This window comes from Siphateles boraxobius, unplaced genomic scaffold (genome assembly GCF_051911475.1).
Source record: "Siphateles boraxobius isolate OS27281-9 unplaced genomic scaffold, OSU_SipBor_1 20, whole genome shotgun sequence".
NCBI lineage: Eukaryota > Metazoa > Chordata > Actinopteri > Cypriniformes > Leuciscidae > Siphateles > Siphateles boraxobius.
The window spans coordinates 15498630-15525575 of NW_027508811.1; the positions used below are offsets into that span (position 1 = coordinate 15498630).

The 26946-nt window shown below is 37.8% G+C and overlaps 2 protein-coding genes across 3 annotated transcripts; both read right to left on the reverse strand.

Moving 5' to 3' along the window:
• Positions 1 to 1871: 1871 nt before the first annotated feature.
• spef1 (sperm flagellar 1) lies at positions 1872 to 16833 on the reverse strand. 2 transcript variants are annotated; one of them, XM_077237071.1, is made up of 7 exons: positions 16618 to 16833; positions 16345 to 16456; positions 8808 to 8958; positions 8650 to 8692; positions 5105 to 5165; positions 4901 to 4997; positions 1872 to 2903 (listed from the first exon to the last, which is right to left on the reverse strand). In XM_077237071.1, exons 1-7 carry the CDS (start codon positions 16730 to 16732, stop codon positions 2820 to 2822), a joined length of 663 nt encoding a protein of 220 aa, XP_077093186.1. In that variant the 5' UTR covers positions 16733 to 16833; the 3' UTR covers positions 1872 to 2819. The 2 variants fall into 2 exon arrangements, with proteins under 2 accessions (XP_077093186.1, XP_077093185.1); XM_077237070.1 differs by having other exon boundaries at positions 16345 to 16459; positions 16618 to 16823.
• Positions 16834 to 16893: 60 nt separating this feature from the next.
• adam8a (ADAM metallopeptidase domain 8a) lies at positions 16894 to 26803 on the reverse strand. The gene is made up of 25 exons (XM_077237072.1): positions 25826 to 26803; positions 25591 to 25703; positions 25417 to 25490; positions 25239 to 25317; positions 25068 to 25144; positions 24584 to 24767; positions 24359 to 24424; positions 24203 to 24271; positions 23920 to 24089; positions 23455 to 23536; positions 23227 to 23360; positions 22941 to 23118; positions 22398 to 22487; positions 22101 to 22296; positions 20373 to 20439; positions 20108 to 20276; positions 19941 to 20018; positions 19712 to 19796; positions 19488 to 19602; positions 19199 to 19382; positions 19036 to 19071; positions 18879 to 18935; positions 18016 to 18087; positions 17849 to 17923; positions 16894 to 17705 (listed from the first exon to the last, which is right to left on the reverse strand). The coding sequence occupies exons 1-25, from the start codon at positions 25875 to 25877 to the stop codon at positions 17661 to 17663; spliced, it is 2547 nt and encodes an 848-aa protein (XP_077093187.1). The 5' UTR covers positions 25878 to 26803; the 3' UTR covers positions 16894 to 17660.
• Between the last annotated feature and the right edge of the window lie 143 nt (positions 26804 to 26946).

Consider the following 26946-nt stretch of genomic DNA (forward strand, 5'->3'; position numbering starts at 1 on the left):
GGCAGTTCAACCCTACACAGCACAGTGGCGGAAACTTTCAGTTCGAGAATTACAGGAACTTTCAGTAAAAGGATTGCAGGCCTACCATTATCATTGCTTTAATGAATATTTCAAGTGCAATAGACAGCATTTGTAGCATAATTTTAATTACCACAAAAATTCATTTTTGATTTGTTCCTTATAACCTAAAAAATCTAGGCTAAAGAGAGGCAAACCAGAGAAGTAAATGGAAACGTTAAAATACTCACTGTTTCTATAGCTAGGTACTGTTTATAACAATAAACAATATTCCTGTTAACATGATTTTAGTTTCCGCTTTTTTGCATAAAGACATATCTAGTTTTAAAACTTCTTTGCCATGATAACATAACGGCCTAAACCCTGTAATTCTGCAAAAAAGTTGATTTAAAAAAAACTTAGATCTCAAATAACACCAGTTTTAAGGGAAGAATTTATGTGCTTTAATACAATTATAACCTTCACATTTATGCATTTTAACTCTGCAAACTGATTACTTTGCCTCACCATCACTTGGATTTTTCACTCTTTTTTATTTTTAAAGAAAAGTTTCCAAAGTTTACTTTTTTGTGGTAATCAACATTATGCCACAGTTGCTGTCGATTGAGCCTGACATGTACTGAACATGGAATATTCAGAATAACTGGAAAAACATACATTGCCAAACCTGACATAGATTCTAAAACTAGTAGTGAAAAAAACATGATGACAATTAAACATTTGAAGACAGGATTCTCTGAAGTGCAAGCACTAAACATGCTCACGTGTCCAAAACAAGCTAGGAAGAGTAAGCTCTTTAATTTGAACACTTCTGAAAAAGTGCTCTGAAGGGGAGTATTTACAGTACTTTATTTTACTTTTCCTCTATTGGATTGGACTCTATTATACTCTGTCCTTTTGTAAATGGTCTTAAACATGAGACATTGTAATAGACTAGAGGGAGTATCACTCTCATTCTCTCTTTATGAGAACAGCTCCCACTCCAGACGTTCTCACAGTGTCTTCATACCATTTGCTGAGGGGCTCAGGCATGCATTTGACTGTAATTCAGTGTGACTCAGAGAGCTTTAATGCTGCTTTACCACCCAAAGATCCAACCCCCAAATTCCGCCGGTCTCTCTCTGAGAGCTCAGCTTGAGTCACCAGGGAGCTCTGAGAACTTTATGGCTCAGAGTATCAGCTTCTTATATGAAACATATATTTTTCAGGATATATCCAGCAATATTCACTCAATTATAAGAAAGTATTTGTAATTCATAATAATCTCTTACATATAGCCATAAAGCTTTTTTCCACTCTCAACTTTGCTGCAGAACTGTTTACATTTGGCCTGAGGTTTCCACATGGGGTTGATGTTAGTATAAACACATGTCTCATGAGAGAGACACAAAGTGATTGCAAGTACTGTCTCAAAAGGATTTTGTGAACTACTGGAGCCAAAAAGAGCAGAGAGAGGATGAGTGGCTGCAACCCTGCTGGAGGCAAGTCTACATTGTTGAAGGAAACCCCCCCAAATTACAGGTCTCCCATGATCTGATAACTTTATGATAAAGAATAGCCTGTGGTGAAATGAGGGAGCTGGTGATGGCCCCCCAGGGAAACTGAATGTGATGTGTTGATACCTTTGCACTCACTGGATAGACTCATGGAAGGAAGTTGATCAATGACTGCTAACACCTGTATGGGCAACTGTCGCATGCTGACGAGCCTTCTTCACAGCCTATAATGCCACTTTACAAATGCATTGTTAATAATAATAAACTTATATAGGCCTATATATAAGTTAAGAATCAATGGTTTCCTGCAGCCTATGTGTCAAAGGAGGATAATCTTAAAGAAAGGAGAAGTGAAACTTGATAAAAAATACTTTTATTTCTTGTAAATATCATTGTATATTTTAGTGTCTATGCAAAGTGCTTAACTCTTTCCCTGTCATTGATGGAATTTTCTGGATTTCCGTGTTTTCACTGTTATACGATAGGGAAGCGATATTACACTTCTTCTGAAGGAGAATAGAATCTCCGGATCAAAACACGGGTGAAAAAAAAAAGTAGACAAGATGTATTTTACATAAGCTAATGCATATGTAAAATAACGCAATAATCAACATTACAAATACTTTACTTTTGACATCTAACATCAGCCACAAACATAGCAGACCGGTCTTATGACATGACGACTAATAATACTGTGAAGTCAGTCAGGTGACTTACAAACAATGTAAAATGGTAAGAAGAATTCCAAAATAGAGTAAAACCAAATTTAGGAAGCAAAAAAAAAAACAATTAAGATTTTTTAAATCACACAATTATAACATCAAAATAATTATATATACTAAATATAATGTTCATTAATTCCACATAAAATAAAACCACTATCACTGCATTTACTGTTGAGAGTAAGCTTTGTAAGATTATCACGATCAATGGTGATGGAGGTCTGTTCTTAAATATTTAGTGAAAAAAGAAAGAATAGTGGAAAAATACTACGTAAATCCTAAAAGTAAAAAGTATACTGATACTGGTGAGTCATTCATATGCAGAAGCATAAACTGCTGAAGATGGCCATTGCTGGTGGTAATGCAATATGCAAGTTAAAGAAATTGCCATCAGTGTTTCTGTGTGCTAACGATCACAGGTTAGGAAACAGGTATGGAAAAAAGATAATTTCACATGGACAACATACCAGCTTTTTATAAGTTTACTAGGAGTGTTGTATATGCATATATGCACTTCCTTATGGTGGCAATGTAATGAAATAATGAGATCATGATAAAAATTATTATGTGCCTTATATTGCTCTTAGTGCTGCTTTGTCAAGTCCTTAATCCGTAGGTCCTTAAGATGCACAAGGTTCTCCAATCGGTTTACTTTAATCTGTAAAATCTGGAGGAAAGTAAAACATTTAGGAGATGTTCAACAGTGGTTGTAGGTTTATGATATAATATCTGCAAACCAAAGGCGAAGCCAATGGCACAAAGGAACAAACAACCGGAAGGGTAATGTCACAATCATTATAGTGTCATTGCCATCCATATAAACTTTGATGACTATTCAAATGACTGCAGAAGTTGATAAAAGGTGGACATAAGGTGGACAGTTACTGAATTTCTTTTACTTTCAATTAAAACGTAAACAGTTGCAATTATCAAACTTCAAGCAGTTGAATGTTTTGCTGAAAACCTAAAAATTGTCTTACTAATTGTCAGATGACAAATATCACATCTGCTGAACTCACAGTGACTCATTTAACAATCTTGCAATCTCTCTTACCACATTACCACAACAGTGACAGGAAACACGTCAGTGTACATGTGACCTGCAGCCCTTGACCAAATGCAGGGAGAACAGCACAGGAAGGACAAATTTCCCTTTTGCGAAACAAGCATCTCTCACCAGCTGTATTGTATACTAAAGGTGCTGAAACTAACTTTTTAGTTAGGTTTTGGGATTTGCAAGTCATAAGATTTAACATTTTTAAAGAATATCTGTAGGTCTCATGCAAGAAAATAAAGATTTAAAGGGGTCCTATTATTTTTGGGTTGTTCTATGCTTTTATGCTAGATTGTTCAAAAAACACATTATTCTGAAATACTAAATGTGTCCCAGTGTGTTGGCATCGCTAAGCGGCTAGAATCATGCGTTCAAGAAACTTAAAAGTTATAATTGGAACTGTTAATAGAAAACCGCAACTAGAAATAATAAGACATACTTACAAGTTGTGATCCACAAACAACAGATTGTCCCGACAAAATGAAAACTGCTCCATTTCAGGAGAAGCTTTTGTGCGTAGCCTGCATTGTTTTCTCTTGGTCTCTAGAAGCTGTCCTCGGTAAAATGTGCAGTGCACATACAAACGTTGGGGTCATAATGTTCAGAAACAGTGTTTAAAAGAAATGTTAATTACAAGTTTGTCAGCTGTTAGGAACTGTCTTCTCTAGTGCAGCTCAGCCAGGCCTCGGACCTTTTTTTGCGTATTCCGTGGGCGGGGATTATTTAAATGAGTAACATTGTGACTTCATAAGATCCGGAAAAATCGTGTTGTAGTCCAAACAAATCGTTTGTTGTAGTTCTTGGAAAGTGGATTCAGTTAAATAAAATATCTCCCTTTGGAGAAGAGCTTTGTAACCTGACAAATCTTTTTTATACTCAAGCAGCAACATTACAGACTAACTAAGGTTGAAAAAGTGAGAAAGCAGAATAGAACCCCTTTAAAAAGAATTTTGCACATTTCATTTGTGTTGAAACATAAGTATTGATAGATTTTTTGGTTCTGTATAGGGACGTACATCCAATTGTAACAGATTATCAGAAAATTATAAATGTAGGCCGATGACATAGTTCTATTAATTGGTTGTTGATTGAATTTTGAAATGTGGGCATTGCACTCAAAAACAGAGGCAGATGAATGTGAGCTTGCAGGATATTTAAGACTAAATGATTGATAAAGTTTGTCATTTCACTGGAAGATTGAGATACATTATTTTTTATTAGAAAATTACGATGTTAAAATAAATAAATAAAATGTATAAATGGATGAATCATTTACAATAAGATCAAAATATGCATTTTGAAAACAGATTTTAATTTTCATTGATTGCTGAAGGAGCAGAGTGTCGTTTCTGCACTACTAGTGGCACAAAACGAAATTGCAAACATAATGACTGTTTCGATGCAGGTTTCCTAAACCTTCCCCCCATATTTGGTCAGCAGACAAACAGGCAGCTAAACCCTAATATTCATGCTTTTGGTTGAGTAAACATGTCTAATCTCAGAAATGCAATGCTGAAAGTGCCAGAGATCAACAGTGTTTGCACTATATGAAATCTCTGCATATCAAGTTGGATTTTTTTGTTGTTGTTATTTTAACATCAAAACCTTACCTCAACAGTCTCCTGTAAAGTCAAAATTTCTTGCTCCCTTTTCTCCAAGAGTAAACGGACAGATGGATCCGCATTTGGTCCCAAGACTGCAGCAGCACTAGGCAAGATTTACAACAAGTCCATTATAAATGTATATCTTTTTTCACAGGCCTACATCAAAGACCTCAGAAAGTTCTATTTAAACTAAATCTCATTACTCAATACCTGACTTTGCCTGTTTTCATCACAGTGGCTGGAGTGTTCTCAAAAACCATCATATGATTCACTGTAGAAATGTGAGAAAACAGAGAAAGGGATAAGGTGATATTTAAAAAAAAAAACAATAACAAAAAAAATTCATTTAAACATTTTTGGTTTTGAAACTAACAAAAACGTGGTAAACATGTCCTGATGTACAAACTCAAGTGCCGGGTCTTGGCATAGACCAAGCTTCAGGATCCCTCCAAGCTAAATTCAGGCACCGAGACCTTATCCTCAATTTACCCTGCATCAATTTCCTCTAGATGAGTGGTACTCACCATACTTTAGGATTTTAAAGCTCATGAGAATTGCTTAGCCAGGAAGGCTAAACTAATTAGACTCCATTTGAACCCATTAAACACAATAAGGTCAAAAAGACACATTGACAGGGCACCAGACTGTAACAACGGAGCAGAAGAGTTTTATTTGGCTTTAAGCTTTGAATCATCAACACCAGCTGTGCTTCACCTTATAAACATAGTAAAAAAGTAAAAAGTACAGGACTCCCGTTTCCTTAACAGAAAAGGTCTGCACTTCGATATTATCATATATCAGAAACAATCTAGCCTTTAAGGTCTCATAATAGACTCAATGGTATACTGTTGGCTTGAGTTTGCTATGGATGAAAAGGGCTTTTAGCCAAGTGTGTTGAGCCTGTTGGAAGTGATAAGGGCTATCTGGTAAATGGAGCTGATGGATGCAGAACCTTTTCTATCAAGAAAAGAGGGAGTAGGACCTGAAACCAGATGTTGTCATGACTAAGACGCCATGATGATGAGGTGTGGGAAATGGAGGGTTGATCTGGCCCTTCTCCATGTTATGTTAAGAGAACAGACCATGCAATGCATTTGGCCTATTTCTAAACACAGCTGACTGTTTTTATTCCATCCTAATACATATGGAAAGAATAAGTTTCCATAACTGTTTAGCAAACTAAACTTGAAACTGGAGCACATATATTTATCTAAAATATATATATTCTATCTGTGGATTCTTATAAATTAAAATATCTTAAAAAAACCATATGACTTTATTTCTGTGAAACACAATAGAAGATTGTATTTTAGTGGATTTTCAGTGGCATTCTTCAAATATTTTATTTTATGTTTCACAGAAGAAAAGTTTGAAACAACATGATGGTGAGTAAATGATGACAGAAATGTAATTTTAGGTTGAACTAAGCAGAAGGCCTGAGCACACAAAACCTCAGTTAATTTTCAAGAAAACGCTCTTCTTTGCACATAAAAAGGCATAAATAAACGCCTTAGTTCTTGCAACACTTAAATTGCTAATCTTGGTAGTTTGGTTTACAGTTACTGAGGCAAGGGTTGAGTGTTGTGACAATCAGCTCATCTATGAACATTGACCTGTTGCTAAAAACATAATGATGACACATTTCCAAGTGTTGATCTGTTTAGACAAATGATGAGCTAATTAAACAGTGGAATTAGACTACATTCCTACTAGCATCAAAAATAATCATCACAATTCATAACACAAGTTTACAGTTCACATGTCCTCACAGCAAACAGTTGATATGGGTGGGAACACTGACTTCCACAAACACATTTAGGGGGTTGGTGATTGAGATCATGCCACATTGTGTCACAATTATCTGTGGTAGTCAGATTTTCAGCTGCCTTCTTGAGCTTCAAGGGATAGTTCACACAAAAATAACAATATTGCAGCAGAACTGGGTATTTTTTAATTTTATTTTATATTTACTGGGTAAATATACATTTACTCACCCTCATGCCGTTTCAAATCCATAAGACTCAAAACACAAATTAAGATATTTTTAATGAAACCTGAGAGATTTCTGTCCCTCCATTGAAAGTCCAGGAAATCAAAACTTAGGCGATCCAAAAAGCTCATAGATGCGTCGTAAACAAGTCCATTTAAATCGAGTTGTTCAATCCAAGTCTTGTAAAGAGACACAATCACTTTATTGATGAACAGATGTAATTTTGTGTGCGCTGAAACAAACCTCGTTGGTTATTGTGCATCGCACACGTTTGAGGTTTCATGCTTACCAAATGTGATGCGCTCTATGTATGAGTTTCAATCATTGTTTAGATATACTGTAAATAAAAGCATAATTTAAATCTGTTCATCATATAACGGATCGTATATTTTCACAATACTTTTTAAAGATTAACCAGACCCACTGCGCAATGTGACGTCAGAGTGACGTCTTTTCTATGTAATTTTTGGACGTCCAATTTCGGTCCACTGAAGGGGTTGTTTTGTAACGCCAGGCGACGTCTTTATTCGACGTCTTTTGAACGTCTAATATTGACGTCGGTGGGACCAAATGTGGTCGTTTGTGGATATCTTTTCTACATCAAATTTAGTATCTTCTATAACTTCTATAACTGTAGTCCCATGTTTCAAAAGGGTAGAGGACGCTTTTAAAGGATGTTTTCTGTACCATGTATTTACATTTATGCATTTGGCAGACACTTTTATCCACAGTGACTCACATTGCATTACACATTTACATTCCTGCTTTCTCTGGGAATCGAACCCATGATCTAGGCGTTGCACTAGATGGCCGTTACACAAGTGCCAACGCTCTGATGTTTGAGCTACAGCATTACACAAGAAATTTATCTTAAATTGTTGAACGTCAACATGACGTCCAAGTTGGGTCATGGTTGGACGTCCAAATAGTGGACCTAGTTTGGACATCGAATAGATGACCACAATTGGTCATGGACCGACGGACCCAATATAGACATGATCTGCACGTCTATCCGACGTCCAGTGTTTAGTCGGGAGTCTTATGGGTTTGGAATGGCATGAAGGTGAGTAAATGATGACAGAATTTTATTTTTTGGGGGATATTTTACAGACGACTAAAACGCTTTGATTTCTGAAGTGACTGTTTTATAAAAAAACGTCTTAGACTCAAAGCCAGTTACCAGGGATGGGCGATACCAAACTTTTTTAAGTTGATACGATACCGATACTTTTTGTGATTAAAAATATTGTGATTGAATATTAAAAAAATACAACATGAAAATAAATGAATTAAACTAAAATACCAACAAAATAAAACATGTACACTTTTTTAACGATTTCTTTCCCTTCTTAAACTGCTTAAACATGCCAAATTGGCCGTAGGTGTGTGTGTGTGTGTGTGTGTGTTTGTGTGTGTGTGTGTGTGTGTGTGTGTGTTGTGTGTGTGTATGTGTGTGTGAGTACCAAGCCATGTAATGGGGAGGGTTGGGGAAAGTCCTGGCAACATACCCCAGAAAGAACATAGCGAGAGATCGATCGCCTTAGGATCACAAAATGGTAATAGATTAATAGATATTGATACTGCAGTAATCGATGCGCCCGTCCCACAGCCCCGGGGGGGTCTTCGCCAGGGCCTCCCCCACCTACTCCTGAGCCACGACCTTCATGTCATATCTCTTCAAAATGACCTTCATTGCCTTACTGTAGCATATAAAACTTGAAAAGTTTTAGTCCCGTTTCTGTGCAACATGTTTTACAGTATTTACCTGGTCTCAGCTGTCCATTTGATGTGCTGTAATATTCCAAGTCCTTTGAAAAAGGATGAGACAGGGTTAAAATACTGCTCAATCAAAAATTATAAAGAATAATAAATCATGCATATATAATGTAATATAATGGACAACGCAAATTCACACAGACTCACCTGTGTACTATCGAATTGTTTTCCTGATCTCTTTTCATCTATCTTCTCTTTTAGAGAGCAAAGGACTGGTTCAATGTAGCCTGCTGTGCTGACCACAATTTTTTTCAGCAAGTCCTCAGGTATTTGAAAGTCCAGCTTGGAGAAAACTTTTCTGAAATGAGAACATGATGCAGGCGTGTGTTGTTCAATTCTATACAAACATAACGTATGTCTTGGTAGTAAAACGTCTCGGTTACGTATGTAACCCTCGTTCCCTGAAGGAGGGAACAGAGACGTAGTTGGACGTACCGTACTGATTGGGATAACGCTTAGGGAGCCTGTCATCTTTGAGGATTGATAAAACGAGCCAATGCACACTGGCTTCAAAGAGTATAGAAGAACAAGAGGCGAAAGTCTGATGCTTTTTTGGAAACAGCCACTAGGTGGCGCTTCGGTAGCGCGGCCGCCATTTTGGGGTGAAAATTCCAACTGGAGTTACTGGATAACAGCACAGATAACAGTTAATCCAATCATTAAATACATATTTTAGGCAGTTTTTTCTTGCTTTATTGAGTATTTCCATTTTATGCAACTTTACACATTTATTACTATTATTAGTTACCAACTCCACTAGCCCTGAAATATATTTTGTACGTTTTACCCATACAAAAATGTAATATATGGCCATGTATGTACTTATATTTTAAATAACATGACATATATCTATACATATATTTGACTTATCTGAGAACACAATATAGCCTATGCCTTCAACATATATGAACATTTATGTGTCCAAACATGTGAAGAAAATATTTGAGTTCATCCATATATGATATATATCTGCATATATTACAGTATCGGTTTCTCGCATATATGGACAACATTAAGTATGTGACATACATATTTGTTTACATATTTAATAAATGTATGTAAACATACAAGCATGTGATACTGATGCATTGAAATAAGTACATATATGCATTGCATATATACATATATGCGTCTATAGGCTACATATATTTAACATTTATGTGCATATACTTACATGAAAACGGCCATTTTTGCTATATTGTTTCATATATGTCTGTTTTATATGAATTTTGCATATATTCTCATATAGGAAGCAGACATACATGGGCAATGACATTAGGCTATATATGTAATTTACTTATATTGACATATATTACATTTCTGTATGGGTAGTCCCCTGGATCTTGCTACAAACATGATGATCTTAATAGAACATGATGGACAGTGGCTGTGTTTTTTTGTTTACATAGTCTCGCTTTAACGGTTATAAATATGAGATAGTATCTACTGCAAAAACAAAAAACAAAAAAACAGTTGACTGTAAAGCTATTCTATTGCTGTTATATATAAATATTGTCCAATATTCCCAAATATCTGATATGTCCTATTCTTACTTTTATATGTTGGTATTAATTCAGTGTTTGTAATGCTAATCAGGGTGGGAAATTAGCACCCGCCACCAGCCAATGGCTGGTACTTTTTCCAAGTGGTGGGTGACTTTGCCTTGTATACCAGCCACAGTGGCGGGTGAATTGTAAAACATTTTTTTATTGGTTACTACTTAAAACATTCCTTGTAACGGATTGGACATCTTTTGTCAAAGAATGCTGTTGCTAAGTAAAAATAATGCACTTTTGTCGAGTAACTAATTTGATTGGTTTTCAGCGCTGTGCGTCACGGACACAGCGCACGGACACGGCACTGAACGTACCGTGACACATAGGCTATAGCTGAGCTGAGGTACAGATGAAAGGAAAATTAAAAAAATGTGGCGACATATACCCGGTGTTAAGAGGCCCGCCGCGGAGTCAGCAGTATATGAATGTACAAACTGTTGAGGGCGAAGTAAATAAAAAGTGAAGGTACTTTTCGAACAAGTGGCGCATTGATGACGAAGGGAAAACGAGGGAATGGTTAGCCTACCTTCCCGTCGAACAGTCCATGTACTGTACTTACTGTCGAACCTATGTGTCGTCCGAAAATGCAAACAATTTGTTCGTTAGAGGAACAACTAACCTTAAAATAGAGTCAATAATGAATATGACCAATTCTATTCAGAAACGTCCATGCGATCGGCTAAAAGGGCAGACCTTTTCGGGACTACGTTTGAATGTGCAAGTAAATTACTAACTTGAAGTTGTGTTTTGTGATGGCTAGATAGCTATCGTTTTTTTAGTTTAGCGATAGTTTTAGCAGCCGCGAGGATAGGAGCCGATACCGTGGGTGCTCTGGAGCTCGATTACATGTCAGTTAAACTTTTCATCTCCAATCCTATCTGTATTTGTGAGAAGTGGTGCTGTCCTGAGTTGAAAGATAGCCTACTTTACGGCTTTATTATCGAGTTAACCCTCTGGGGTCGACAAACGCGCTGGCGTTTTTTTCAAAAAGCAGCAAAATACATTTAAATACTCCATCATTTATGGTCATACAGACTTAACTAATATTAAAAAATAAACTGTAAAATAACCATGCATAAAATTCTCTCAAAAATACAAACATGTACATACATGTTGCTCACATATTATGGTAGCCCTGTTTGTGCTGAATAGTGCTTTTTAAAAAAAAAAAAAAAGGGCGTGCGCCCGTGAGCATCCACGGAGGAAAACATAAATTGGCTCCTGAGTGCAGCATAACTCATATTGTTAAATGGATAAAACGAATTACATATTTGTAATGGACGTCAATGTTATCAAAGTCACAGTTCTCATTCATAAATTTGAATTCCAGAAAATGTGGCTGGTAAAAAATACAAGTGGCTGGTAAAATTGGGCATCCACCAGCCACTGTGGCTGGTGGGCAAAAAAGTTAATTTCCCACCCTGATGCTAATACTAAAGGTTTTGTGGGAAAAAAGTAGAAAACTTGTCTAAGTCTGTAAAATAAACTGTTAAAAGGGATTTGATTATCACTAGTCTAGGGATTGTATGTTATTCTGTGTTGTCATCATTCAGTTTGGATTTGATTGGATTTGGAAAAAAAATTACAAAGCAGCTAATATTGCCATATCGTCCGGCTCTTTTCAAAGAATCGGCTTTTTGATTCACGAGAAGCGGTTCGTTCGCGAACGACACATCAACACTAGTGGACTACCGAGTCGCTTTCACCCCAAAATGGCGGAAGCATAGCACTGCTGCTGGGCGCTGGTGTTGCAATGGAACGTTCTATTGAGTTTCGCCTCTTGTTCTTCTATACTCTTTGCTGGCGTGCAAGATTTCCAGGTATTACACGGAAGCAGATGTCCGCACCATTTGTTTTTCGCTGAGGAGCCGAGCGGAGCCCGGAGTCAGCGATGGTCCAGCAATAGTGGCGACGGGACTATGTCTCCGTTCCCTCCTTCGGGGAGTAAAGTTTACATATGTAACAAAGATGTTCCCTTTCAGTTCGGTCACGTTCGACGTAGTACTGATTGGGATCCCAATTAAAATGCCACTTAGTGCTGCCACCTTCCAGTGCCTAGCAAAAAGCCTCCTGATCCCCCCGCATTTATTGAGGCGGGGATGGACAAGGGTTATGCCAGGGAAGTCCACTGCTGTTCCGCATGACCCACTCAGGCAGGCTTGGATAACACTGGGAAAGCGTGCCCTTTCGCTGGAGAGACGCTGCGGAAGCCACATCCTGCCCGTAGGGAGGTATCAAGTAGAGGTTCCACATATGGACTGGGCATTTCCGGGCAGTACAATATATGGAATGTCACTGAGGTGGCTCCGGTCTATAGCAGGGGGGAGACAACACCAATCAGAGACGGCAGAGCAGGCTCTGCCAAGGGAAAGACACAGGCTCGCCGCAGGGAGCCGTACCGTGTAAGAATACACATTTTGGATCGCCGTAGGGATCACAACTATTGGTCAGACGATATATTGCCAAGACCGATATATCAGCCGATATTTGGCATTTTAAACTATCGGCATCGGCCGATCAGTTTTTCTGATTGGCCGATGTGTTTGAAGCGGGACTTTTATTTTGACGGCACTCCACACTTTTATTTTGAGAATCTGCGCCTGAGAAAAAAAAGGCAGCATCTGATTACACAGCACTCACTCACATTCTCCGTCTTCATTAGTTTACGATCTCTGTCAGTCATATCTAATACTTTGTTAGACAGAACTGGTAAACAAAGAAAGTAAATGGTATGCGAAAAAGTAAAGCGTTTGCTTTTATATTATTTGTAACAGAAAAGGCAAACAATCAGGCTAAAATACTTTCTCATTTACCGTCAACATTCAGTAAATGCTACATAATCTACATAATTTGAACAAATCTCTGAAAATCTAATAAACATTTAATTTCACACACCTTGCAGATTTAATCGAATACAGCTGTGATAAGTGTGCATTTGTAGCCTGCATAAACGTGTTACTGCGAGTGACGGTCGGTCCGTGTGAAGTGAGTGAATGTGAACAGAAGATCAGCTTCACAGGAGATGCGATTGTAAAACTTTAAATCCTTCATTTTAAAATATGCTGTGCTATATCCAGTTACCCACTGTGTCATATTCATATCGTTTTCACTGTGTCCTGTGTAAAATTAGCGTTGCCTTGTCTTTATTTGAAAAAACACGAAATTACCAGATTACTGAATGCCCTGTAACAGTGTTTACTTTGTTTTTATTCACATATTCATATATTTTTAAACAATTACTCTATTTGTGAAAATTAGTGTTATAGGATTGCAGATTCAAGAAGTTGCCATCTAAAGTATAAGCATGTTTATTTTAAAGATTTTTTTCAATTTTTTTTCTTATTTATTAAATATTGATTAAAATACATATAAAGTATATATTAAATATATCGGCCATCGGACACCCTACTCTCTAAGATCGGCCATGAAAAAAACAATATCGGTCGACCACTAATCACAACATATGGGACCTAGCCTAGCACAGTTTCCACCAATGCATACAAGTGTTAAGCCTGCTTTTGGACGCTCAGCCACATATGTTGCCGTGGGGTGTCGAAGAACTCAACAAGGTTCGGCTAAGAGGAACTCTACTGGAGCAAGAATGGCACACGTATTCAGTACATAGGAGGGAAATGCAGCAGCTTTGAGTGGGGCTTACGGTGTTGACTGGCTTCTATGCAAAGAGAGCACACGGGAAGCTACCGGCTCGACACGTAGGCTATAGAATCTAGCTAACGTGTATTGTATCGCCCAGCCCGCAGCTCAACAAATATCTGTCAGAGAGGCACCCTGTGCCAGCGCCCAGAAAGAAGCTACACTCCGAGTGGAGTGGGCTCGCAACCCAGAGGGGCATGGTGCGCCGTAGGATTGATACCCCAAGATGATGGCATCCACTATCCAGTGGGCCAACCTCTGCTTGGAGACAGCCTTTCCCTTCTGCTGGCCTCCGTAACAGACGAAGAGCTGGTCTGAGGTCCTGAGGCTTTACGTTCTGTCCACGTACAGGCGCAGAGCAAGGACGGGACGGAGAAAAGCCAGGGCTGAGTTTGCCTCCTCCAGGGGCAACGCTTGCAGGTTCACCACCTGGTCCCGAAAGGGAGTGGTAGGAACCTTGTGCACATATTCAGGCCGGGGTCTCAGGATTACGTGAGAGTCAGGCAGCCCGAATTCCAGGCACGATTCGTCGACCGAAAATGCGTGCAGGTCCCCTACCCTCTTGATAGAGGCCAAAGCAAGCAGGAGAACTGTTTTTATAGACAATACTTTTAACTCTGCTGCCTGCAATGGCTCAGAGGTGTGGAGGAGCCAGCTGGACCAGTTGGGAAGCACTTTCCAGGCTTCCACGAACCGGGCCAGAAGGACCAGAGGCACCACAGATGTACTCGGGGTGGGGCAGCGATGTGGATGACAAGGACCCGACTCGGAAGGCCCGGAGGTGGCCCCAAGAGGGGTCTGAGTGTGCTGTGCAACACCTACCTGTCTCCACAGGTTGGCAGGGGGTGCGTGAGAAAGCGTAATCGGGTCCTCCAACCGCACCTGGCTGCTAGCCGGCGATACAAGAGGGGGCTGACCTCTTTCTTTGAAAATGTGGGTGCAGCTGGACCACTCCGGAGACCCAGCGGCGGAACAGAAACAAAAACAAAACAAAGATTCTCTCAAGAACAGAGACTTGTCGGTCTTACTCATATTGGCCAGGTTGAGCCAGAGATGGCACTCCTGGACCACTAGAGTTGACATCACCAGACCGACCACGCGAGCCGCAACCTTCGTGCTCCGGAGGGCGAGGTCGGTTGCAGTGCGGAGCTCACCCATGAGCTCACAGTCTGGACTACCCTTGTGCATGTCCATCAGTGCATTGGCCTGGTGAACCTGCAGCAACGCCATGGCATGCAGGGAGGAAGCAGCTTGCCCACAGGCTTTGTAAGCCTTTCCCTTGAGAACGGACGAGGACTTACTGGCCTTAGAGCGGAGACGAGGATCACCCTTCAAGGAGGTAACGCTCGCCGGACAGGGCTACATCGTGACAGACCGCTCTATTGGTGGGATCGCCTCGTAACCCTTTGCCGTTCCTCCATCAAGGGTAGTGAGGGGGGAGGAGGTACTAAGGCAGTTTCTGTCAGAAAAGGGTGCCGTTCACGACCTATTAACCTCCTTATGCACTTCAGTCCATTGTGACTGTCAGCTGGGGATAGGGAACAACCGCATCCAAAAACGCACAGGCGGAATGACATCTTAAAAAAGCCGCAGACACACCCGTGTTGCTCTTTCAGGAAATGGGACTCTCACCAGTGCCGCAGCACACAGGGGAATGACCGAGGCGTTCGACGCATGCGCAGTAGATAGGCTAGATTGGATTTTTCCAGCGCTTTCGTGGTTTTAACCTATAGTGACCGTGCGTACTTGTCCGGGCAGTCACAAAAAATGGGAGGCACGCGGACGTCTGCAAGGAGCCTCCGCGCACACCCTCCGATGACGATTTTTACGTCACGCGGACCCTAGCGGATGCGAAAAGTATAAGACTAGCTTAAGGCTCAGTTATACTCCAGTTTGGATGCGTACATGGACAGCTGCGGACAGCACGGATGCCGACTACTTGTATTTATACTGTCTGCTGAGGTCTGCACGGTGAACGCGTTCCACGCATGCGCAGTAGATCGGCTTTTTCCAGCGTTTTCGCTGTTTTAACCAATAGTGACCGTGCGTACTTGTCGCCGCACTCACAAAAAATGGGAGCCATGCAGACCCCGCAAGGAGCCTCAACGCACACCCTCCGACTACGAATTTTACGTCACGCGGACCCTAGTGCACTCGCGGACGAGGAAAGTATAACACTAGCTTTAAGCGTGATCCCAATCAGTACGGACTACGTCGAACGTGACCGAACTGAAAGAGAACTGCTCTTTCTACATTATTCCCCCCACTGATCGAAATATGATGCCCAAGTATGCTGTCTAGTTAGGCAGCTCATTAGGTTTGGAGACCCAGCCAGTGTTAAATAGTGTTATTGCTGAGGTATAATGTCACATTCCTGCAATCCTCCAGGGAATGTGGCAAGCGACACGTGGGGTCAGATAAGCAGTTCGCTGTTTGCATTACTGTCTGTGTGGAGAACAAATAAATAGAATTGCCTGTTCAGGGTACTCCAGTTACTCAGCTTCTGTTGCGTGGAATGTGCGGGCGTGTAGTTGTGCAGCTCCACCAGTTTAGGGAAGAAATGCTTTACTACTTCTGCAGCCATAACTGCTTATGGAAACCATTGAGAAAATGTCAGTTAATTAGATGATAATATATAATAATATTGCATTATTTTCATCTAGTCATTGTTCGAATGAGATGTCAACAAACATGTATAACGTTAGTTAATTATTGGTTTTATGTGTTTCTTGAAGGATATACGGTACCTCCGTCGCTAAAATCTCTTGATATATTCCGTTTGGATCTGGAGAGCGGTATCTTGTCTATCCACGCGTAGAGGTATTGCAAAGTTTCTTCGTCTAATTGTTTAGGCCCATCCATAATTTTAAACAAGCTTTTGCGTGATTAAAGCCAGAAACTATTATCTCAGAGGAACGCGTATTATTATGATTGTTTGAATCGTTACTAGGCAACGAAAATACAGGGCGCAGTAGGTCGTTGCACGTAAGCGATTCACATTATGTGTAAATAAGCTAAACGGGTTAAAAAAGAAATTAGAAAAACTTTATTATAGTAAACAAATTTAAAAACAGTACATTCTCTCATTAAAAAGTAAAATCAGACCAGCTGACATCACTGCAAGTTTGAATCATAAAAAATAGGCAAAAAAACAAATTAATTAATAAAATTGCAATATTAATTTTAAAAACCTCAAAGATCACACACACAAAAAAAGGTCTAAGAAACTTATAAATAAGGCAAAGTCTGAACACAAGCTAATTACTAAAGCTATGTTTGAGAAATGGCACCAGCCTCTTTGCAGGACGCCTCTTGTAATTTCAAATGTCCAACTAAAAAAAAAGAGTATGGCAAAATAATTAAAAATACATAAATAAAGTTGCAGTAACAAGAATGAACACACCATAATACATTGCAGAAAAATTGTGTTTTTGAAGAACATGCTGTATGAGAGACTCTTTGCTCTCCCACAATGTGATGTAGACTTACAGGGAGATACAAGCTGAACTGACTGTAAACAGATGCACATAACACTCTTTAAAATTAAAATATAAAATAAATAAACAGCAAAGACAGCCAAAGTATAATAAAGGAAAGAAATTACAAACAAGTTGTACCAAAAGTGTAAAACAGGCGATTCCTAGAGTGCAAATGCTTTATTCTGTTTTACCATCCTTAACTTCATCTTGTTATTCAGAGCAATACCACAAAGAAAGATGAGCTTTGTTCAGCTTGTAGACTTCTTCTTCTGAAACTCCCAGTGATTCATGGTAACTCATACTGTTCCAGATCATCTGGGCCTGGCAGGAGGTTTTAGTGCAACTTTCTGGATTACCTAGGTGAATGTAAAAGAGCTTTTTTCAGTTATTCACACAACTGAACTGTCAAGCGGCTTGAAAAAATCAGTATCAGCAGTTTTTGAGACAAATGAAAATGCTTTTATAGTTTATAAGTGAACAGCTAAATGTAAAATTGTACCCTAGGTGGAGTGAATACTGGCTGCATCCCAGTAGGTTTCACTGGAGGCACTGGAGGCTGTTTTGACTTAGTCACCTATCAGTTCAAACAAAGAAGGGATAATATTATTGGGTGGTATTTATAGTATGTTGGTAGGGTTGGATGCTCATGAAAAAATAGCTTCTTACAGATTTAGACACCAGTGGCGGTAACGGTCTTGATGGAGGAAGGGGTTTAGATGGTGGCAGTAGAGTATTTTCCTGAAACAAAATTTAGACATGACAAAACAGAGAAAATTTTCATTACTTGAAAATACAGTTTGTCTGTTACCTCTGCAATGAGCTTGAAGGCATTAAAAGCAACCAACATTCACCGTTCAGAATTTTGGGGTCAACTTATTTTTGATGTTTTTGAAAGAAGTCTCTTATGCTCACCAAGACTACATTTGATCTGATCAAAATACAGCAAAACAGTAACACTGTGGAATATTATTACAATTTAAAATAACTGTTTTCTATTTTTAATATTTTTAAAAATGTAATTTATTCATGTGATGGCAAAGCTGAATTTTCAGCATCATTACTCCAGTCTTCAGTGTCACATGATCCTTCAGAAATCATTCTAATATGCTGATTTGGTGCCAAAGAAACATTTCTTCTTTTTATCAGTGTTAAATAAAGCAACAGTTGTGTTGCTTAATATTATTTGTGGAAATTGGGATGCATTTACAGTATTTAAGGATTCTTTGATTAATAGAAAGTTCAAAAGAACATATTTTATTTGAAATTGAAATCTTTTATAAAAGTATTAATTTCTTTTTAAAAACTTTTGAATAGTAGTGTACACTCTTAAGATTAAAGGTTATTATTGGCATCTATTATTCCATAAACAACCTTTAACATTCATGGAATCTTTCCATTGCACAAAAGTTTCTTTATAGTGCAAATGTTCTTCACACTATGGAAAAGAACAGTTCGTTTAAGAAAGACTGAAAGGCTCTTTGAGGTACCATTGTTTTTAAAAGTGTATATCAAGATATTCTAGGTCTCACCTGAGCTGGATAAATGTTTCTGGAAATGCCAGGAGGTGGGGCAGAGGGTTTCACAATCTAATAGAATATGGACATATATTATAATTTAAAAAAAAAACAGTTTTAGCCAAGAATAGATTTATATAATTACACAGTATTTTTTGATAAGATTAACTACCCGTTCTTTCCTAGTTTGTGGTGCATCCTTTGGAGGCTGTGCATTGTGAGAAATAAGTGATAGGAATTCAGTATATAATCAGAAGTTCCTTCATCCTAAAATACACTTTTAATGTGAAGCACAAATTGAACAGCTTGTTTCAGGGCTAAATTAATGATTTTACCAATGGTGCTGGTCTCCAGGGTGTAGCTGGAGAATAGAGAGTTTTGCAGGCCAGAGTAGTGGATGAATCAAGGAAAGTTGGTTGACTGATACGTGGCTTTGCACATCTGGGGCTGTTCTTTGCACTTCCTGGTTGGAATGCCGGATTGCACTGGCCTGAGGAAGTGTGGATGTCCTTCAAAGACCTTTTAATTTAAAATAGAATATCCTTCTTTAATAGTATAATATTTTTACTGAAATGAAAACAGACATTGAAAGTTCATTATTGACAGTTAGGTAACAGATCCAACCTTTTCTTTCTAAATTCTGTTATTTTTTTCCTGTGACACACCAGTGCTCCAATAATAATGATCAGTCCGAGGAGGACTACAGATGCAGACACACCAATTGTCACAGCTTTACTTACTGTAAATCAAAATCACACATTTGAAATTGCACAGAATTAGTATTGCATGGACAATAATTGAATTATGTGAAGTACTACACAGTTATGGTAAGAATGTAATTGGTTTACTTTTTAGAAGTTCTGAGAGTTGGACATCACAATAGGGTGGTGCCCAGCCTGGATCGCAGTGACACTTCCTCTCATGGTTACACACCTTTAAAAGTCAGTAATAAGTTTACATGTGTTTATGCTTTGAAAAATTATCACAGCACAGCATCAGCATGACAAACATTGCATTAATGCTTTTCTTCTCAAAAAGTTTTTAAAATAATATAAAACTGAAAAAGAAATCACACACCCCATGATTGTTGCATTTATCAGAGCAGTTCTCAGTGCCGTATATACTAATGTCTTGACACAGGCTGATGTAACACACCTGTTGATTAAAAAAAAAGAATACATAACTAAAGGTTTTGTACAATTTGTATTCTGTGTAAGGTAATATACTGGACATTATTTACTTGCCTTATTAGTACCACATTTGGTGCCTGCTGGAACCATCCCTAAGTCTTCTGTGGGCGAGGGATCCAAAGTCATGTAGCAGGTTTTTGATGGTAAAGTTATTACTGATTTTTTCAAGGTTATGGGGAGCTCATTTCCACCATAACAGTATATTTTCCCACATTTGCTGTGCCTATAGGATTTAGAATACCATTGTGTCATTACAAAGCAATGAACAAAATATTTTTTTTAGTATTTATCCATCAAAGAAGAGTTAAGTTACACTTACTCAATGCTCTTGGAGGTTCCATCAAATACATTACGGCGAAAGCAGGTGTCATCATCCACCTCAGCATCTAAACATATACAAGATATTGATTTTTATTATTTAATTGTATTAATTATTTATCAATTTCTATATAAAATATATGTTGTAAAAATATATAAATTGTTAGACTTTAATGTTAAAGTTTTTGTAAATGCATAAAAAAGCATTCAAAATGCCAAGTAATCTCGCTCAGCAAATTTGCAAGTTCCTAGCAGTTTTAAACACTGTTTAAAACCCTTGTTAAAAAAAACTTTTCTGGATCCAGCAATACATGACAACTACAGACCGATCTCCGAACTGCTTTTCATGTCAAAGATTTTGGAGAGAATTTTTAATACCAGCTCTACTCCTATCTAAATACATTTAACATTTTGGATACATTTCAGTCTTGTTTCAGATGTTTGCGCAGCACTGAATCTGTATTATTGAAGGTGATGAATGATATTCTACTCTCCATGAATTCAGGTTTGCCTGTTGTCCTAGTTTTGTTAGATCTCAGTGCTGCGTTCGATACAATCGACCATGATATTCTTTTAAATAATTTAAAATGTATGGTGGGCATCCAGGGGACAACCCTCCAGTGGAAAGGAAGGACATTCCTCGAATTTGGGGAACTTTTCTTCTGCATCGGCTCAGCTACTATGTGGTGTCCCTCAAGAGTAAATTTTGGGAGCCCTGTTATTTTCATTGTATATGCTTCCCCTGAGCTTTATCTTTCAGAAGTACAGCATATCTTATCACTGCTATGCCGATGATTCCCAATTTTATTTCCCAGTGACTATAGACAAAAAATGAGAATGCCTTATGTTGTTTTGAATATATCAAACATTGGCTGGATAACCATTTTTTACAATTAAATGAGGGCAAAACTGAAGTCTTGATCTTAGGTTCCTCCTTGTCTCGTTTACCTGACCTAGCTGTCCAGTTAGGCCCGTTATCGTTGAGGAACTTTGGAGTGATTTTTGACTCATCTCTACTTTTCAATAAGCAGATCAGTGCTGTTGTAAAGAGTAGTTTTTACCATCTAAGATCAATTGCTAAAATCAAAAAATTCCTTTCCCATACTAACTTTAATCTAGGTTATTTAATCTAGGTTAGACTATTGCAACTCATTGTATAGTGGTCTGCCCCAAAACGGCATTATCCCGTCTAGAACTCGTCCAGAATGCTGCAGCCAGGCTATTAACAGGATTAAGAAAAAGGGGGTAATTATTTCCCCAATTTTGGTATCTCTACACTGGCTCCCGGTGAAATTCAGGGTGGATTTTAACATTTTGACTTTTGGTTACAATGCACTATTTGGTCTCGCACCCAAATATATTTTTGACCTTTTACACCCTTACTCTCCAACTAGAGCACTCAGGTCTTCTGACCAATTGCTATTGACGGTTCCTCGTTGCCGTTATAAATCTAAGGGCGACCGTGCCTTTTCGGTGAAGGGTCCGAAATTATGGAATAGTCTTCCTTTCCATGTGAGGTCATCTTCATCGGTAGCCATTTTAAAGTCTTCTTTGAAAACATTTGTTTTCTTTAGCTTTTGAATAGATCCTGAAATTGGTTTTTGAAGCTGATAGAATGATGTTATATTTAAATGTGTTTATTTATTCTTGCTTGATCAGTAAAGCACTTTGGGTCAACTTCTGTTGTTTTTAAATTTGCTATAAAAATAAAGGTTGACTTGACTAGTACCTGATCCCCAAAGCATCTTGCAGTGTTCCTTATGTGTTGGACATTGTCCATTGTAACAGTAGCCCTGATTATGATTGCAGGGGAGTCCATTCATCTTATACTCATCTTCAGGACAGAAGGCTAACTCTCCAGTACAGTACTCATCCAAATCACAGTCGTGAGCACTCTTTCTGCACAGACTACCTACACGTTTCAGCTAGAGGGGAAAAAGAATGACAGAAATTAAGGTAATAATCTACTTTCACATGTATTTTCAATTGTCTTCTTGTGGAGCCTGGTCGGCGGCTTTTCTGATACCTGGCAATTGTGGCAGCACTCTCCATGTACACAATGGGCACCTTCGGTCAGTCGACAGGTGGAGGCATTGCAGCAGGGATTGTTGCATTCCTAAAATCATTGTTTGGGTCAACAAAATGAAGAACTTTTTTTTTCAGAATACACTACTCTTTGGGTTATTTTTTTAAAGAAAGGTATACTTTTATTCAGCAAGAACATGTTATATTGATTAAAAGTAACAGTAAAGACCCAATAAAGACATAATGCTGTTCTTTCGAACTTTCTATTCATCAAATAATCCTTAAAATATGTATCATGGCATCCACAAAATTATTAAGCAGCAACATTGATAAAAATAAGAAATGTTTCTTGAGCAGCAAATCATCATTTTAGAATGATTTCTGAAGGATCATCTGACACTGAAGACTGGAGTAATGAGGCTGAAAATTCAGCTTTGCCATCACAGAAATAAATTACATTTTAAAAATATATTAAAATAGAAAACTCATTTTCAAAACTCATCAGTTGACTCATTTGGAAAATTTCAAAACCAACATGTCAAACCTCAACAGTTCCGCAGTCACATTCTTCGCCTTTTTCAACAAAAGCATTTCCACAAACTGGGCCTCCATATAGTTCACCCTCATTCGGCACGTCTAGCAGACAGCTGCTGTCATAGTCCTGCAAAAATGTCCTCAAGGATGATTGGCTGCAAGTACTGAAGGAATCAGGGTAAATATCCCTGTTTGAAGAATATGAAACAAAAATTAAGGTTCTGAGGAAGAGTTAAACTGCAGTTGCTTATATCTTCTGCCATTGCATAAATGTATGCATTTACAATTAGCCTCACCCAATGGTGTCTTCCATAATGCAGCCATTGTTAGAGGAGCATCCACACTTTTGATTATCATGTGACATACCCAGATTATGTCCCATTTCATGTGCAACGATAGAAGCCACTGCAATGCAATTGTTATTATAGTCCTTTGCAAAGAAAAAATAATATGTTATTTACCACAACCAAAGCTTTATTTCAAATATTAGAATTTACATATATAAACATATTCTCAAAATATACCTCATTCACAGCACCGGAGGACGAAGAGCACATAGCATTCATTATAGCCAACCCAACTGTTGATCCATCAAAATCTACAGCACTGAATAAAAAAAGAGAATTTAAGTCATTAAATTATGTTTTTGTTGTTCCAAAAATCCACAAATAAAATTTCTAAAAATAAAAATAGATAATTGTATGTGGATCCTAACGCATAGAATAGATCAAATAATCCAGGCACTTTTCAATCTTTTAAAAAGCCATTATTTTCAGGGCAGGGCTACGTATTAAAAAAACCCAACGCACATCGGCCCAAATTGGCCTTCATCAAGGCGTCTGTTTAAAATATAATTTTCTATTGCTAAATAAAAATAGATGTTTAAAGCTTGTGGTGAGGCACATTTTAAAGGGAACAGTGTTCAGTGTGAGTACAAATGTGGCATTCTCAACACATAAACTGATTAAGATGAGCAGTCAGTGACTCACGTAATAAAATGGGCATTGTCATGCTTCTTTCTTTTGAGCAGGCTATCCTGACGCCATTGTAAAAAACGTCCCAGAGTAAGTTTTGGTATATTGCTGACATCAATCAAGTCTCTTTGAGACCAAACTTCAAGTCCGACCAACATGACACGTATGTTTAACGGTCGGTAAAGCTGAAAGCGAAAAAAGTTGTATTTATTCAATAATTATTACTTTAAAAACCATACCATGCTAAACCTATTATTTAATAATTAATTATTTAATAATAACCAAAGTTTTTTGATACCTTGTCTACGTGATTTGCAACCAACATCATTCTTGCTTCAATTTTCTTAAAACTCCCAAATTTCTTGGACTGAAGAAAATGCATAAATACATTTTAACAATATGAACACAACACATTAGTAATCAAGATATTTCTTCCTTTAAACCACATTCATACCTCTGTATGATCAACGACCAAAACCATCTCAATGATCCGCTGTCCTCCACTGGGTGCTTTGTTTTTCTGAAGGACAGTTGAAAAAGTCATTGCCATAAAACTTTTAATTGTAAATGCATTCTAAATAGACAATAGGTACAAATGAAAGATTCTGCATAATAATGAAATAAGGAACTAGTCCAATATTAATCAGATTTCAACAAGAGATCATTATAATATCATTACCATATATTTGCCTTTATGCAGCCCGCTAGACTTTGGGCCAAGGTTATAGACTGTGTCATTAATGTATCCAAAGGCCCCTTGCTTGGTCCTTAAATGCTCTTGCTTGTAAATAGCATGGTCCCCATCCAAAGACTCTTCTAGGGGCTCAATCAAGTAAACTTGATTGTTCACCCTTAGAAACCCTCTACAAAATAAAGGAGATACAATATTTCAAAGAGGGCTAAATGTATTATGTGCCGAAATTGTACATATAGTACACATGTAGTCATTTACACTAGACAATGTTATCCAAAGCAACTTATTACAGGCAAAATCCAACAACAAAAAATGTAACTGTGAAATATCTTTTTTAATAATATATATATATATATATATATATATATATATATATATATATATATATACATATATATATTTCAATGTTTTAAATATTCAATCACCTTTATAATTAACAAAAGTTGCTTAAAATTAACATTATCCTTACTCCATTCCAGAGCAAAGTCCAACACTGACTGAAGAGTCTTCAAGATCCTGGATGTGTCCCTGATAGTAGCAGTGATCCTGAAGTGAAAAAACAGAATACAATTTAATTTTAAGCAGCAATATTCACATACTATGTCAGACAGAATTAAGCTGTTTTAATTTTTGAACATACAATATTGTCTGAAGACTTTGTCTCTGAAATTCCATCTTCGGTATAATGTGACATGGTGTAATGTTTTCCTAAAAGCTCCCTGTGAAAAAAAGAAATTGAATTAGGCCGAGTGTGAATACAAGACCTTCTCTACATATTGTTTAGAGCATAAGCTGTTATAATATTGTCACATTCTCACCTATTTCTGTGCAAAGATATTGTTAAGGTCCTCCCATCTACAGCCAAATCATATACAAGTTGTTCAGGATATCTCTAAAGAGGTGAAAGGAAGCATACATGACTAAAAGTCGAATCAAGCATCCCAAGAGATGTCAATATGATATTTGCATAAATAGCCTGAAAAAGAGCGAACCTTGAGAGAAGAGTCGCTCCTTCTCACTCGCTCTTTCAGTGCCTGAGGTCGGAGTTGCACCACATCATAGCGCATCACATGAGGTAAAGCTGGATTCGCTGCCTCAAGATTCTCTAAAGCAACAGTCAATAAACAAATCATTAATATGTGTAATCGGTAAGTTAAAAACACATCACGCGATGTGTCGTGACATGATTCTCGTTGTAATTTAATCCTCATAATGCTGTGCGCTCACCCCATGTATAAACAAAAGAAAGCAGTGATATAAATATTCCAGTGTATTGCATGGTTCACTGTCCTGTGGACTTGCTCGAGGACTCGTGGTGGGCTGCTGTGGGAACTCATACTTAAAGTTAATGCTCCGCCTCGGTTATCCGGTACATTTGCATAAACATTACGACCTCCTTATCCAGTAACAGCAACTAGTCACTATGAGTCACGGCCCAGTAGCTAAATGTGTAGCATAAGTAATTCCGCCTAGGTAACTTATAGGCTACCTACCAGAATGCTAATTTGGTAGACTTTTGTAGTTCATCAAAAAAATGTTTAACTCCATAACTGGAGGGAATATGCTTGTGTAACAAAGTATTTCTATTAAAACGTTCTGAGGTAGCAAATAATTTGTAATACACTGTCATAAACAATTAACTAAACAGAATGTTAAGTTACTTTTATTTATAAAGGCTAGCGCTTACAGATTGTTTCCACAGATTTAGTGATAACCGGAAAATGATTCAATGATGCAAACAGAGTTCAGTTCGGTTGCAGCTCTTTTAGAAAATTGTGTCATTATTCAGCCGAACACAGTTCTGTAGAAAACAGTGTTGTCATCGCCCAGCTCAGTTAAGTTCACATCCAATAGTGTCAGTGCAGTCAAATCATTGTTGAATAGGCTAAAGTGTTAATTAAGTGTTTATTACTAATTTGATCTTTACACCCCCAAAAAAACATTTTCTACTCCACATATCTAAAAATCTAAAAAAATTTCCACAAATTCCTCAATATCAAGGAGACTATGATAAAAAATACTTAATATTCAAGGTAAACGACACATATCACTGTTATCCAGAGAAACATAATTAGATCAATTAAACTCAGAACTGTTTCCACTGACTAAATATTACCTATGCTGATATTCAGATTAAATTACAAAATTAAGAAGAGCATAGCCATTCATTAGCCTAAATGTGTTGAGATGAGATGTTGTCATCTCCTGAAGGATGATGTCATAAAGGATAGGCTATGTTCGTTATTACAAAAAGGATATTGCAAAAGTCTATAGTTGGGACAGAAATTGAAATTCAAGATAACTTTAAAAAAAATTAAACCTTAAAAAAAATGTCCTTGGCCAAGTGT